The following is a 16464-nucleotide window of genomic DNA, read 5'->3' as shown; positions in this document are numbered from 1 at the left end:
AATGAAAATGGAGAGATCACAACAGACAACACAGAAATACAAAGGATCATAAGAGACTACTATCAACAATTATATGCCAATAAAATGGACAATGGAAGAAATGGACAAATTCTTAGAAAAGTACAACTTTCCAAAACTGGACCAGGAAGAAATAGAAAATCTTAACAGACCCATCACAAGCATGGAAATTGAAACTGTAATCAGAAATCTTCCAGCAAACAAAAGCCCAGGTCCAGACGGCTTCACAGCTGAATTCTACCAAAAATTTAGAGAAGAGCTAACACCTATCCTACTCAAACTCTTCCAGAAAATTGCAGAGGAAGGTAAACTTCCAAACTCATTCTATGAGGCCACCATCACCCTAATACCAAAACCTGACAAAGATCCCACAAAAAAAGAAAACTACAGGCCGATATCACTGATGAACATAGATGCAAAAATCCTTAACAAAATTCTAGCAATCAGAATCCAACAACACATTAAAAAGATCATACACCATGACCAAGTGGGCTTTATCCCAGGGACGCAAGGATTCTTCATATCCGCAAATCAATCAATGTAATACACCACATTAACAAAATGAAAAATAAAAACCATATGATTATCTCAATAGATGTAGAGAAAGCCTTTGACAAAATCCAACATCCATTTGTGATAAGAACTCTCCAGAAAGCAGGAATAGAAGGAACATACCTCAACATAATAAAAGCTATATATGACAAACCCTCAATGGTGAAAAATTGAAAGCATTTCCTCTAAAGTGAGGAACAAGACAAGGGTGCCCACTTTCACCATTACTATTCAACATAGTTTTGGAAGTTTTGGCCACAGCAATCAGAGCAGAAAAAGAAATAAAAGGAATCCACATTGGAAAAGAAGAAGTAAAACTCTCACTGTTTGCAGATGACATGATCCTCTACATAGAAAACCCTAAAGACTCCACCAGAAAATTACTAGAACTAATCAATGATTATAGTAAAGTTGCAGGATATAAATCAACACACAGAAATCCCTTGCATTCCTATACACTAATAATGAGAAAACTGAAAGAGAAATTAAGGAAACAATTCCATTCACCATAGCAACGGAAAGAATAAAATACTTAGGAATATATCTACCCAAAGAAACAAAGACCTCTATATAGGCAACTATAAAACACTGGTGAAAGAAATCAAAGAGGACACTAATAGATGGAGAAATATACCATGTTCATGGATTGGAAGAATCAATATAGTGAAAATGAGTATACTACCCAAAGAAATTTATAGATTCAATGCAATCCCTATCAAGCTACCAACAGTATTCTTCACAGAGCTAGAATAAATAATTTCACAATTTGTATGGAAATACAAAAAACCTCGAATAGCCAAAGCTATCATGAGAAGGAAGAATGGAACTGGAGGAATCAACCTACCTGACTTCAGGCTCTACTACAAAGCCACAGTCATCAAGACAGTATGGTACTGGCACAAAGGCAGAAATATAGATCAATGGAACAAAATAGAAAGCCCAGGGATAAATCCACACACATATGGACACCTTATCTTTGACAAAGGAGGCAAGAATATACAATGGATTAAAGACAATCTCTTGAACAAGTGGTGCTGGGAAAACTAGTCAACCATTTGTAAAAGAATGAAACTAGAACACTTTCTAACACCATACACAAAAATAAACTCAAAATGGATTAAAGATCTCAACGTAAGACCAGAAACTATAAAACTCCTAGAGGAGAACATAGGCAAAACACTCTCCGACATACATCACAGCAGGATCCCTTATGACCCACCTCCCAGAATATTGGAAATAAAAGCAAAAATAAACAAATGGGACCTAATTAAACTTAAAAGCTTCTGGACAACAAAGGAAACTATAAGCAAGGTGAAAAGACAGCCTTCAAAATAGGAGAAAATCATAGCAAATGAAGCAACTGACAAACAACTAATCTCAAAAATATATGAGCAACGGCCACAGCTCAATTCCAGAAAAATAAATGACCCAATCAAAAAATAGGCCAAAAAACTAAATAGACATTTCTCCAAAGAAGACATACAGATGGCGAACAAACAAATGAAAAGATGCTCAACATCACTCATTATCAGAGACATGCAAATCAAAACCACTATGAGGAACCATTTCACGCCAGTCAGAATGGCTGCAATCCAAAAGTCTACAAGCAATAAATGCTGGAGAGGGTGTGGAGAAAAGGGAACCCTCTTACACTGTTGGTGGGAATGCAAACTAGTACAGCCACTATGGAGAACAGTGTGGAGATTCCTTAAAAAACTGGAAATAGAACTGCCTTATGATCCAGCAATCCCACTGCTGGGCATACACACCAAGGAAACCAGAATTGAAAGAGACACGTGTACCCCAATGTTCATTGCAGCACTATTTATAATAGCCAGGACATGGAAGCAACCTAGATGCCCATCAACAGATGAATGGATAAGAAAGCGGTGGTACATATACACAATGGAGTATTACTCAGCCATTAAAAAGAATACATTTGAATTAGTTCTAATGAGGTGGATGAAACTGGGGCCTATTATACAGAGTGAAGTAAGCCAGAAAGAAAAACACCAATACAGTATACTAACACATATATATGGAATTTAAAAAGATGGTAACAATAACCCTGTGTATGAGACATCAAATGAGACACTGATATCTAGAACAGTCTTTTGGACTCTGTGGGAGAGGGAGAAGGTGGGATGATTTGGGAAAATGGCATTGAAATACGTATAATATCATATATGGAACGAGTCGCCAGTCCAGGTTCGATGCACGATACTGGATGCTTGGGGCTGGTGCACTGGGACGACCCAGAGGGATGGTATGGGGAGGGAGGAGGGAGGAGGTTTCAGGATGGGGAACACATGTAAACCTGTGGCGGATTCATTTCGATATTTGGCAAAACCAATACAATATTGTAAATTTTAAAAATAAAATAAAATTTTAAAAAATAAAATAAACACAAATGTACTCTTTTTAATGTCTGAGTAATACTCCATTGTGTATATGTACCACCGCTTTCTTATCCATTTGTCTGCTGATGGACATCTAGGTTGCTTCCATGTCCTGGCTATTATAAACAGTATTGCGATGAACACTGGGGTACACGTGTCTTTTTCAAATCTGCTTTCTTTGGTGTGTATGCCCAGCAGTGGGACTGCTGGGTGGTATGGCAGTTCTATTTCCAGTTTTTTAAGGAATCTCCACACTGTTCTCCATAGTGGCTGTACTAGTTTGCATTTCCTCCAACAGTGTAGGATGGTCCCCTTTTCTCCACACCCTCTCCAGCATTTATTACTTACAGACTTTTGTATCGCAGCCATTCTGACTGGCATGAAGTGGTACCTCATTGTGGTTGTGATTTACATTTCTCTGATAATGAGTGATGTTGAGCATCTTTTCATGTGTTTGTTTGCCATCTGTATGTCTTCTTTGGAGAAATGTCTATTTAGTTCTTTGGCCCATTTTTTGACTGGGTCATTTATTTTTCTAAAATTGAGCTGTAGGAGTTGCTTGTATATTTTTGAGATTAGTTGTTTGTCAGTTGCTTCATTTGCTATTATTTTCTCCCATTCTGAAGGCTGTCTTTAAACCTTGCTTAGAGTTTCCTTTGTTGTGCAGCAGCTTTTAAGTTTAATTAGGTCCCATTTGGTTTATTTTTGCTTTTATTTCCAATATTCTGGGAGGTGGGTCATAGAGGATCCTGCTGTGATGTGAATTTATTTGTTCTAGCTTTGTGAAAAATACTGTTGGTAGCTTGATAGGGATTGTATTGAATCTATAGATTGCTTTGGGTAGTATACTCATTTTCACTACTTTGATTCTTCTGATCCATGAACATGGTATATTTCTTCATCTATTTGTGTCCTCTTTGATTTCTTTCACCAGTGTTTTATAGTTTTCTATATATAGGTCTTTTGTTTCTTTAGGTAAATATATTCCTAAGTACTTTATTCTTTTCGTTGCAATGGTGAATGGAATTGTTTCCTTAATTTCTCTTTCTGTTTTATCATTGTTAGTGTATAGGAATGCAAGGGGTTTCTGTGTGTTGATTTTATATCCTGAAACTTTACTATAATCATTGATTAGCTCTAGTAATTTTCTGTTGGAGTCTTCAGGGTTTTCTATGTAGAAGATCATGCCATCTGCAAACAGTGAGTGTTTTACTTCTTCTTTTCCAATGTGGGTTCCTTTTATTTCTTTTTCTGCTCTGATTGCTGTGGCCAAAACTTCCAAAACTATGTTCAATAGTAGTGGTGAGAGTGGGCACCCTTGTCTTGTTCCTGACGTTAGGGGAAATGCTTTCAATTTTTCACCATTGAGGATAATGTTTGCTGTGGGTTTGTCATATATAGCTTTTATTATGTTGAGGTATGTTCCTTCTATTCCTGCTTTCTGGACGGTTTTTATCATAAAAAGATGTTGAATTTTGTCAAAGGCTTTCTCTGCATCTATTGAGATAATCATATGGTTTTTATTTTTCAATTTGTTAATGTGGTGTATTACATTGATTGATTTGTGGATATCAAAGAATCCTTGCATCCCTGGGATAAAGCCCACTTAGTCAAGATGTATGATCTTTTTAATGTGTTGTTGGATTCTGTTTGCTAGAATTTTGTTATGGATTTTTGCATCTGTGTTCATCAGTGATATTGGCCTCTAGTTTTCTTTTTTTGTGACATCTTTGTCAGGTTTTGGTATTAGGGTGATGGTGGCCTCATAAAATGTGTTTGGAAGTTTACCTTCCTCTGCAATTTTCTGGAAGAGTTTGAGTAGGATAGGTGTTAGCTCTTCTCTAAATTTTTGGTAGAATTCAGCTGTGAAGCTGCTGGGCCTAGGCTTTTGTTTGCTGGAAGATTTCTGATTACAGTTTCAATTTCCGTGCTTGTGATGGGTCTGTTAAGATTGTCTATTTCTTCCTGGTCCAGTTTTGGAAAGTTGTACTTTTCTAAGAATTTGTCCATTTCTTCCACGTTGTCCATTTTATTGGCATATAATTGCTGATAGCAGTCTCTTATGATCCTTTGTATTTCTGTGTTGTCTGTTGTGATCTCTCCATTTTCATTTCTAATTTTATTGATTTGATTTTTCTCCCTTTGTTTCTTGATGAGTCTGGCTAATGGTTTGTTAATTTTATTTATCCTCTCAAAGAACCAGCTTTTGGCTTTGTTGATTTTTGCTATGGTCTCTTTTGTTTCCTTTGCATTTATTTCTGCCCTAATTTTTAAGATTTCTTTCCTCCTACTAACCCTGAGGTACTTCATTTCTTCCTTTTCTAGTTGCTCTAGGTATAGAGTTAGGTTATTTATTTGAACTTTTTCATGTTTCTTGAGATATGCCTGTATTGCTATGAACCTTCCCCTTAGCACTGCTTTTATGGTGTCCCACAGGTTTTGGGTTGTTGTGTTTTCATTTTCATTCGTTTCTGATATCTATAGGACATTTCACCCCAAAACAATAAATTTCACCTTTTTCTCAAGTGCACTCGGAACTTTCTCCAGGATAGATCACATCCTGGGCCATAAATCTAGCTTTGGTAAATTCAAAAAAAATTGAAATCATTCCAAGCAGCTTCTCATATCACAGTGCAGTAAGATTAGATCTCAACTACAGGAGAAAAACTATTAAAAATTCAAACATATGGAGGCTGAACAACACACTGCTGAATAACCAACAAATCACAAAAGAAATCAAAAAAGAAATCAAAATACGAGTGTTGAGTTTAAAGCCAACTTTTTCACTGTCCTCTTTCACTTTCATCAAGAGGCTCTTTAGTTCTTCTTTGCTTTCTGCCATAAGGGTGGTGTCATCTGTGTAGCTGAGGTTATTGTTATCTTTACTGGCAATCTTGATTCCAGTTTGTGCCTCATCCAGCTCAGCATTTTGCATGATGTACTCTGCATATAATTTAAATGAGCACGGTGAGAATATACAGCCTTGATTTACTCCTTTCCCGATTTGGAACCAGTCTGCTGTTCCATGTCCAGTTCTAACTGCTGCTTCTTTACTTGCATACAGATTTCTCAGGAGGCAGGTAAGGTGGCCTGGTATTCCCATCTCTTTAACAATTTTCCACAGTTTGTTATGATCCACACAGGCAAAGGCTTTGGCATAGTCAATAAAGCAGAAGTAGATGTTTTTCTGGAACTCCCTTGCTTTTTCAATGAACCAACAGATGTTAGCAATTTGATCTCTGGTTCCTCTGACTTTTCTAAATCCAGCTTGTTCATCTGGAAGTTCTTGGTTCAGGTACTGTTGAAGCCTCGCTTGGAGAATTTTGAGCATTACTTTGCTAGTGCATGAGATGAGTGCAACTGTGCATTAGTTTGAACATTCTTTGTCATTGCCTTTCTTTGGGATTGTAATGAAAACTGACCCTTACCAGTCATATGGCCACTGCTGAGTTTTCCAAATTGGCTGGTATATTGGGTGCAACACTTTCACAGCATCATCTTTCAGGATTTGAAAGAGCTCAACTGGAATTCCATCACCTCCACTAGCTTTGTTCATAGTGACATTTCCTAAGGCCCACTTGACTTTGCATTCCAGGATGTCTGGCTCTAGGTGAGTGACCATACCATCATGGTTATCTGGGTCATAAAGATGTTTTCTGTATAGTTCGTCTGTGTATTCTTGCCATCTTTTCTTAATATCTTCTGCTTCTGATAGGTCCATACCATTTCTGTTCTTTATTGTGCCCATCTTTGCATGAAATGTTCCCTTTTTATCTCTAATTTTCCTGAAGAGGTCTCTCGTCTTTCCCATTCTGTTGTTTTCCTCTATTTCTTTGCATTGATCACTAAGGAAGGCTTTCTTATCTTTCCTTGCTATTCTTTGGAACTCTGCATTCAAATGGATATATCTTTCCTTTTCTTCTTTGCCTTTAGCTTCTCTTCTTTTCTCAGCTATTTGTAAGGCTTCCTCAGACAACCATTTTCCCTTCTTCCATTTCTTTTTCTTGGGGATGATCTTGATCAGTCCTTCCTATGCAATGTCACGAACCTCTGTCCGTAGTTCTTCAGGCACTCTATCAGATCTAATACCTTGAATCTATTTGTCAATTCCACTGTATAATCATAAGTGATTTGATTTAGGTCATCCCTGAATGGTCTACTGGGTTTCCCTACTTTCTTCAATTTAAGTCTGAATTTCACAATAAAGAGTTCATGATCTGAGCCACAGTCAGCTCCAAGTCTTGTTTTTGCTGACTGTATAGAGCTTCTCCATCTTTGGCTGCAAAGAATATAATCAATCTGACTTCAATATTGACCATCTGGTGATATCCATGTGGGGAGTCGTCTCCTGTGTGTTGGAAGAGGGTGTTTGCTATGACCAGTGCATTCTCTTGGCAAAGCTCTATTAACCTTTGCCCTGCTTCATTCTGTACCACCTTACCTGCCTGCTGAGAAATCTGTAAGCAGGTCAAGAAGAAAGTTAAAGCCAGACATGGAACAACAAACTGGTTACAAGTTGATGAAGGACTATGTGAAGGCTGTATATTATCACCCTGATTATTTAACTTATATGCAGAGTACATCATGTGAAATGCCAAGCTGGATGAAACAAAAGCTGGAATCATGATTGCCAGGAGAAATATCAATAATCTCAGATATGCATACGACAGCACCCTTATGGCAGAAAGCAAAGAACTAAAGAGCCTCTTGATGAAAGTGGAAGAGGAGAGTGAAAAAGTTGGCTTAAAACTCAAAAAACAAAGATCATGGCATCTGGTCCCATCACTCCATGGCAAATAGATGGGGAAACAATGGAAACAGTGAGAGACTTTATTTTCTTGGGCTCAAAATCACTGTGGAATGTGACTGGAGCCAGGAAATTAAAAGCTGTGGAGATTTTCTAAGGAGCTTTTCTTGCTCCTTGGAAGAAAAGCTGTGCCAAACCTAGACAGCATATTAAAGAAGATCTTGGGCTCAAAATCACTGTGGAATGTGACTGACGCCAGGAAATTAAAAGCTGTGGAGCTTTTCCAAGGAACTTTACTTGCTCCTTGGAAGAAAATCTGTGACAAACCTAGACAGCATATTAAAAAGCAGAGACATCACTTTGCTGACAAAGGTCCATCAAAGCTATGGTTTTTCCAGTAGTCATCTATGGATGTGAGAGTTGGACCATAAAGAAAGTTGACCACCAAGGAACCTATGTTTTTGAACTGCAGTGTTATAGAAGACTCTTGAGTTCCTTGGACTGCAAGGAGATCAAACCTGTAAATCCTAAAGGAAATCAGTCCTGAACATTCATTGGAAGGACGGATGCTGAAGCTGAAACTCCAATACTTTGGTCACCTGATGGGAAGAACTGACTCACTGGAAAAGACCCTGATGCTGAGAAAGACTGAAGGTAGGAGAAGGGGACAACAGAGGATAAGATGGATTTGATGGACATGAGTTTGAGCAAGCTCCTGGAGTTGGTGATGGACAGGGAAGCCTGGTGTGCCGCAGTCCATGGATTCCAAAGAGTCGGACATGACTGAGTGAATGTAATGAGTTGAAGAGCACTTCAATCTCCTGTTGTTAAAGGGTCAACTGTGTATCTCTGTATAATTTTGTGGTTGCCCCAAAGATTCCAAATACATCCCATAGATCACATTCTACTAGTCTACCACTTCAAGTATTGTGTAGAAAACTGAATACTTTTTAGGTCCCTTTACCCAACCTCTTCCCATTACAATATACATGTCTTATATATCTCAAAATATATTGAGACCCATACATGAAACAATATTATCACTTTTGTCTTTAACCACTGAACACAATTTTTAAATTCTGGAATAGAAGAATCACCTATTAATATTTATCTTTTAAAAAATACATTTATTATTTTTGGCCGGGCTGGGTCTCAGTTGCTGCACACGGGCTTTCTCTAGTTTCAGGAGTGGGCTTACTTTTCTTTGTGGTGGGCATGCTTCTCATTGTGGCAGATTCTGTTGTTCCAGAGCACAAGCTCTAGGCATGTATAGTTCATTAGTTGTAGCATGTGGACTCAACAGTTCTGGTGCACAGGCTTAGTTTTCCACAGTTTCTGTGGTCTTCTCAGACCAGGGATCAAACTGTGTCCCCTGCAGTGGCAAGTGGCTCCTTAACCACTAGACCACCAGAGCAGTCCCCACCTATGTATTTTTTACCCTTTCCTTTGCTTTATTTTATTCCTTATGTTCCAAATTGTTTTCCTTACCCTTGTTTTATTGAGCTATAACTGACATATAGCATTGTATTATTTTTAGGTGTACAGCATGATTTGATATATGCATAGGAGTAAATTTTAACATCATTATCTTTTGTCTAAAGAATTTTTCATTTCCATTTGATTCTTCTTTACTTCTCTTTCTCTGCTAACACCTTCTACTTTTTAAATTAACAAGTGTTCATAATTGTTTGCTGGAGACATTTTATGATAGCTGCTTTAAAATTCTTAGGAATAATTCCAACATCTGTTTCTCCTGCTATTGACATCTATTGATTGATTACCTTTCCTCACTGAAGCTGAGTTTTTTCTGGATCCTGGTATGGAAAACTCTGGATTGTATCCTGAGCATTTTTAATATTTGGAGATTTGAAATTTCATTAAAATCTATTTTAACAGAGATTCAAGATGTCTAGGTTCAGAAAACATGTCCTGGACCACATTTGTAAGATACAGTTTTAACGCCAAGTTAGTTTTCAAAGGCTCTGCAGAAGTCAATCTACAACACAGATAGTGTTCCAATCGATTCTCAAGCCTTCTGCTGTGTTGTGTCTGTGTGGTTTCATGCATAGGTTATACAAAGGTCTCCCCAGAATGTTATGAACAGGTTTTTATCCCTTTCTCTAGCATGGCAATTCCTCAGAAAACTAAACATAGATTTACCACGTGATACAGTAATTCCACTTTGGGGCACACACTTAAAAGCACTGAAAACAAGTTCTTGAAAATATGCTTGTACTCTAACGTTCATAGCAGCATTTTTCAAAACAGTCAAGAGGCAGAAGCAAGCCAAATGTCTATTAGAGGATAAATGAAGAAGCAAAATGTGATATCTATACATAGTGGGTTATCATTCGATCTAAAAAGGGAAGGAAATCCTGTCACATGCCACAACATAGATGAAATCTGAGGACATTATGCTAAATCAAACAAGATAGTCACAAAAAGACAAATACTGTATAATTCCACTTATGGGTGTTATTTAAGTAGTCAGATTCATAGGAGCGAAAAGTAGAATGGTGGTAAGCAGGGGCTGAGGGCAGAAGGAAAGGTGGAATTGTTATTTAACAGGGATCAAGTTTCAGATTTGCAAGATGAACAAGTTCTATAGATTTGTTTCAAAACAATGTAAATATATTTGATACTACTAAATTGTACACTTAAAAGATAGCTATGATAGCAAATTTTGTTATGTGCTTTTTAAGAGAACTTTTAAAAGGAAGGAAATTCTGACATGCTACAATATAGATGAGTCTTGACATGCTTAAGTGAAATGAGCTATACTGACATCATGCTAATGTGAAATGAGCTTAACACAAAATAACAAATACTGCACGATTTCACCGAACAGTCAAACACATAGAGAGAGAAAAAAGAATGATAGTTGCAAAGGCTTGGGTGGAGTTATTATTAACATCTAACAAATAGTTTTAGTCTGAGAAGATGAAAAGTGCTAGAGATCTATGTGGTGATGGTTAAAAGAAGGTGGAGGTACTTAATGCCATTAAACTGTACCCTAAAAATGGTTTAAGTGGTAAATTTTATGTTAAGAATATTTTACGATAAAAAAAATCTTTTTTTCTGGAAAACTTTTCTCAGTAATTCTCTGCTCACTCTCTAGCTGAAGAAGAAAGGAAATGGGTACCACCGCTTACATCAGGACAGAAATAGTTACAGGGATCTGCTCATAGTCTCCAGAGCCACAGCCACAAGCTGCGACAGGGTGAGGAGTGGTTTCTGTGTGGTGTTCCCCTGAGTAGGACTGGTATGAGCAAATCATTTATATCATATTGGATGATCCTTCTACCAGTTATTGGGCTAGATATAATAGATTTTTGTGGAGCTTTTTTCTGTCTGCAGCTATAGGTGTTTCCAGATCAGCTTTCTTCAGAGCTCATGTCAGGATACATGAGGAGAAACAAAAATTAGCAAGTGGAGACTTGCTCCCTATTATGAAGTTCCTTTGGTCTTATGAACCAACCCAGTCCACATTCTATTCTTCACCATTCAGTCTTCTGTTAGTTACTTTGTGGATTTTGTCCAGTATCTAATTTTTTTAAATTTTTTTGGTAATTAATGGAGAGAATATGGTGGAATACACAGTAGTAGTTGCAATTTGCGCACTCCCCAGAGTCCTATGTCCCACTTTTCAGTAGCCATTTTTACTACTTAGTAATTATAATATGATTTCTCCTGTTCTAGATACTTTTGTGGTATTCATGTCCTGACTAGACTATGACTGATAAGCAATATTTATTAATGATGAGTATAGACTATAGCCATCAGTGTGGATGGTGGAGATATGTGGATGGTGGTCATGGGAAATGAAGATGTCAACAGAGAAACTGAGCAGCTGGGAAGATCATCTACAATGAAGTTAAAGTCACAGAAGAGAAAAGGACAGTGTGCCAGGAGCTCACTGCCTCAGCACCATTACCACATTAAGCCATAACCATGAGGAACTTGCACAATGAAAGGGAAGCTCTGAAAGAGCATTCAGTTTCAATCTTGATTCAAATATTCTGCATGGAATAGTTGTCATCATTGATAAGAACCCTAGTCTGGGGTCAAGAAATCTAGTTCGAATTCTGGCTTTATCATGTACATTCTAGCCTTATGTCCTCAGCAATACATTTATCTTCTTTGAATTCAGGCTCAAACCACAGTTCTTCACTGTGAAATAGGATGTTCATTTCTTTCCTGTTTGCCTCACAGAAGGCTGGGAAGGGAGTAGTACATGCCACATTCTCTAATATAACCAACCGATGGTTCGTCTCTACTTTCGGCTGCCCAAGGACATACATTCTACAGAAAAGCATGGGATTTGTCCTCGTCCCTGCTAGGATCCAAGTCTTCCTTTGTTGTCCCTTGGACATTGCTAGAGCCTACTGCCCAAAGCCATGATGATTCTCCCTCACAGATTCTCAGATAAGTCCTTCTAAACAATAAGCTAATCTGTTCTCTAAAACCTACCATGGCTGTCCAGTACACATTTAGGGATCTCTGTGATCCAGTCTCAGCCAGCCTTACAGCCATACCTTCCCCCTCACATAGGCCCCTCACGTCCCCAAAGTGGACTACTCTTGGCATCCATACAGACCAGCTCACGGATCTACAAACTTGCTATTCCTCCTTTGGATGTCTTTGACTAAGCTGTTGTCTCTGCCCAAAATATTCTCATTCTCCATCTCTGCTTGGGAAAATACTATTTTGCCTTCAAGGCTCAACCCAAACACTGTTCTGAGCACACAGATCATTTTTCACAAAAGAGGTGGCCTCTTCCTCCTCCACTGAGGTTCCATTGCATTTGCCTTACTCTTCTCTGGAAGGCTTCCAGAGACTCCCCTGGTGGCTCAGATGGTAAAAGTGTCTGCTTGCAATGAGGGAGACCTGGGTTCAATCCCTGAGTCGGGAAGATACTCTGGAGAAGGAAATGGCAACCCACTCCAGTACTCTTGCCTGGAAAATCCCATGGACAGAGGAGCCTGGTCACAGTCAGACATGACTGAGCGACTTCATTCCCACCCCACCCCACCCCCACCCCCGAGAAGGCACTCACCATAAATGGTCCTATACTGTGTTTATTTGTAAACATGCCATGTCTCCTTCACCAGTTGCAAACAGCTCTTAGGCACGACTCTGTCTCACTCATCTGCCTCTCACTAGCACTCAGAAGAAGGATATAGTAGGAATGCAGGCGATGCCTAGGAAATGTTAGTTAGATTGCTAAGGTAGGGCACAGAGGCAAGCTGCAAGCATGTTTGCAGGGAGGACAAATTTGAGCTATGTGTGGAGACTATATAGAGTGTGTGATTTATAAACCTGTGATTGAGAATGTAGAGATGCAGAGACGTGGTTTGTAAAGGAGAAGTGATTCATGTATTGTGTTATGTGCAGATGTGCCAGGAGAATAAGGGAGAAACTCCCAGGGCTTGCCCTCTCTACAGCTTGGGCCAGGCTGGAGTCATCCACTGGTCTTTTCTCCTCCCACTCTGGTCCCTTCTTTCCTACCTTATTTGTACATCACTCTCCAGTCCATGGGCCCCATATTCAACAGCTTTCTCAAAGGACATTATGGTATTCTCAGGCCCCAGCTGTGGAAGAAAAGGACATCAGGCCTTTAATCTCACAGTCTTTTCTGCCGACATCCATTTTAGCATAGGAAAAAGTGAAGTGAAGTGAAATGAAGTCGCTCAGTCGTGTCCAACTCTTTGCGATCCCATAGACTGTAGCCTACCAGGCTCCTCTGTCCATGGAATTCTCTGGGCAAGAATACTGGAGTGGGTTGCCATTTCCTTCTCCAGGGGATCTTCCTGACCCAGGGATCAAACCCAGGTCTCCTGCATTGCAGGCAGACGCTTTACCGTCTGAGCTACCAGGGAAATCCCAAGGAAAGGGGCACAGTAATGAAAGGACTTTAGGAAGCAGAGTTTGGTTTTCTTGGCTCTATGTTCTAAGAACCTGCCTACATTCTCCTCTCCTGAATCTGGTTTGGGAATTCTGCTCATCTGAGACAATGTCACTGGACATAATAAAGAGAAATGGACTGAGAATTAGGAGAATTAAATCCAACCTCTACAATTTATTACTTATCTTGTCATCTCAAGCCAACTTCTTTATTTCTCCAGGGGTTTCTGAGGATCTGATGTGCCTTTGTCTCATCCACACCCATGTACACCCACATCCATCTAGCTCAGACTTACCATGGGTGCACCTCTATGTCCAAAGAAGTTTGGCTTAGGTGCCAATTTCTCCTTCTCCTGAAGGCAGGGAGAGTAAGTCCCAAATGGCACCACATAGAGACATAAAAGGATAAAAAAAAAGGGCACTCCAACAGCCGCTTGTAGAGCTGAAAAAGTTGGAATGAAAAAGTGACGAAAAAGAAAAGAGGAATGGAGAACCATCCCAAGCAAATAAGTATCCCCCCAAAATAGTTATAGTAAATAATGAATCCATGGGTTCATTGACTCTGTGAACTCACAGATTTATTATTTCTCTCAGGTCCCCCACATTTCAATTATTTGAAAGCAAAACCCAAATACAAGCATGATTATTAAGTTAAAATTATTGCAAATGCATCTTGGAGTGTGAAGTCAAGTGGGCTTCAGGAAGCATTACTACCAATAAAGCTAATGAAAGTGAAGGAATTCCAGCTGAGCTAATTAAAATACTAAAAGATGATGGTGTTAAAGTGTTGCACTCAATATATCAGCAAATTTAGAAAACCCAGCAATGGCCACAGGACTAGAAAAGGTAAGTGTTCATCCAAATTCCAAAGAAGGATCATGCTAAAGGATGTTCAAACTACTGGATGCTCACTTTCCATGCTAGTAAGGTTATGCTCAAAATCCTTCAAGCAAGGTTTCAGTAGTACTTGAATCAAGAACTTCCAGATGAACAAGCAGGGTTTTGAAAAAGCAGTGGAACCAGAGAACAAATTGCCAACATCCGTTGGATCATAGAGAAACCAAGGGAATTCCAGAAAAACATCCACTGCTGCCTCATTGACTACAAGAAAGTCTTTGACTGTATGGATTGGAACAAACTCTTGAAAATTCTTAAAGAGATAGAAATACCAGACCATCTTACCTATCTCCTAAGAAACCTGTATGCGAGTCAGGAAGCATTAACAGTTAGAACCTTACATTGAACAAGGACTGGTTCCAAATTGGGAAAGGAGTACAACAAAGCTATATACTGTCACCTTGTTTATTTAACTTATATGCAGAGTATATCATGCAAAATGCCAGGCTGGATGAGTTATAAACTGAAATCAAGACTGTTGGGAATAATATTAACAATCTCAAATATTTAGATGATACCACTCTAATAGGAAAAAGTGAAGACAAACTAAACAGCTGCTTGGTGAGGGTGAAAGAGAAGAGTGAAAAAGCTGGCTTAAAACTCAACATTAAAAGAACTAAGATCATGGCATCTGGTCATATCACTTCATGGGGAAAAGTGAAAGTTGTGACAGATTTTCTCTTCTTGGGCTCCAAAATCACTGGGGATGCTGACTGCAACCATGAAATTAAAAGACACTTGCTTCTTGGAAGGAAGGCTATAACAAACCTAGACAGCATATTAAAAAGCAAAGACATTAGTTTGCTGACAAAGGTCCATATAGTCAAAAATATGGTCTTTCCAATAGTCAAGATGTGAGACTTGGACAATAAAGAAGGCTGAACACTGAAGAATTTGTTTTCGAATTGTGGTGCTGAAGAAGACTCCTGAGAGTACCTTGGACAGTAAGGAGATCAAAACAATCAATACTAAAGGAAATAAACCCTGAATATTGATTGGAAGGACTTATGCTGAAGCTCCAATACTTTGGCCACCTGATGCAAAGAGCCGACTCACTGGAAAAGACCTTGTTAACTGGGAAAGAATGAGAACAGGAGGAGATGGGGGTGACCAAGGATGAGATGGTTGGATGGCATCACCAATTCAATGGACATGAACTTGGGTGAACTCGAGGAGATGGTGATGGACAGGGAGGCCTGGCGTGCTACAGTCCATGAGGTCACAAAAAGTTGGACATGACTTAGCAACTGAACAACAACAAAAACTTACAAATACAAATTAACAAGGGAATAAATTGTACAGGAGGCAGGAAGGAGAGGGAATGTTAAGGAGTAGCTTCTCAGAAAGAGAAGGAGTTTGATTGGTTCTGAGAAAGCTCTCAAGCCCTTAAAGATCAGCCTAAAATGCCCAGGTATTGATGGCAGAGAGGAATAGTGGAAGGGATACTAGTTGAAAGAAATCCAAATACAAAGCAGACTTTACTACTTTCTAATTTTGTGACTCAGACTTATTGTTTAACCTCTCTGGGTATTCATTTTCTTCATTATGAAAAATGGAGCTATTCTACTACTAGTATTATCTCATGCAATTGATATGACACTATTGACTCATCATAGACCCTCAATACATAGTTGTATTTCTCTCTCTCCCCCACTCCTCTCTTAAACACACACACATACACAAACACACAGACTAATCACAATACCTGTTATCACTGGCAATATCTCAACATTTACTATTTTATACCTTTGAGGATCTAACCTATTTGTACATTTTAAAATTACCATCCATGTCACTTTCAAATCTAGCTCTCCAGCTCTAACCTCTCAATTTCGTGAGCATACTACAGCATGTACTTCTTCTTCTTTCATTACTTGTAATCTGGTAACGTCTCATTCTAGCTAAAATTTAGGAAATAAAAAAGAAAAGAGTTCATTATTGTCCCCT

At 38.8% G+C, this 16464-nt stretch overlaps 1 protein-coding gene across 2 annotated transcripts in view; it reads right to left on the bottom strand.

Moving 5' to 3' along the window:
- Window positions 1-16464, bottom strand: part of LOC133241097 (glycerophosphodiester phosphodiesterase domain-containing protein 4-like) — a 133852-nt gene that overhangs the window by 69285 nt on the left and 48103 nt on the right. For both annotated transcript variants that reach the window (XM_061406183.1, XM_061406184.1), the window contains 3 exons: window positions 16341-16418; window positions 13917-14062; window positions 13225-13307 (listed from right to left, as the gene is read on the bottom strand). In XM_061406183.1, the coding sequence (XP_061262167.1) occupies window positions 13225-13307; window positions 13917-14062; window positions 16341-16418 (307 nt within the window). The remainder of the gene's footprint in view (window positions 1-13224; window positions 13308-13916; window positions 14063-16340; window positions 16419-16464) is intronic.

This window comes from Bos javanicus, chromosome 29 (assembly GCF_032452875.1).
Source record: "Bos javanicus breed banteng chromosome 29, ARS-OSU_banteng_1.0, whole genome shotgun sequence".
Classification (NCBI taxonomy): domain Eukaryota; kingdom Metazoa; phylum Chordata; class Mammalia; order Artiodactyla; family Bovidae; genus Bos; species Bos javanicus.
Note: the sequence above shows the minus strand (reverse complement) of the source record. Positions and strands in the feature narration are given on the sequence as shown.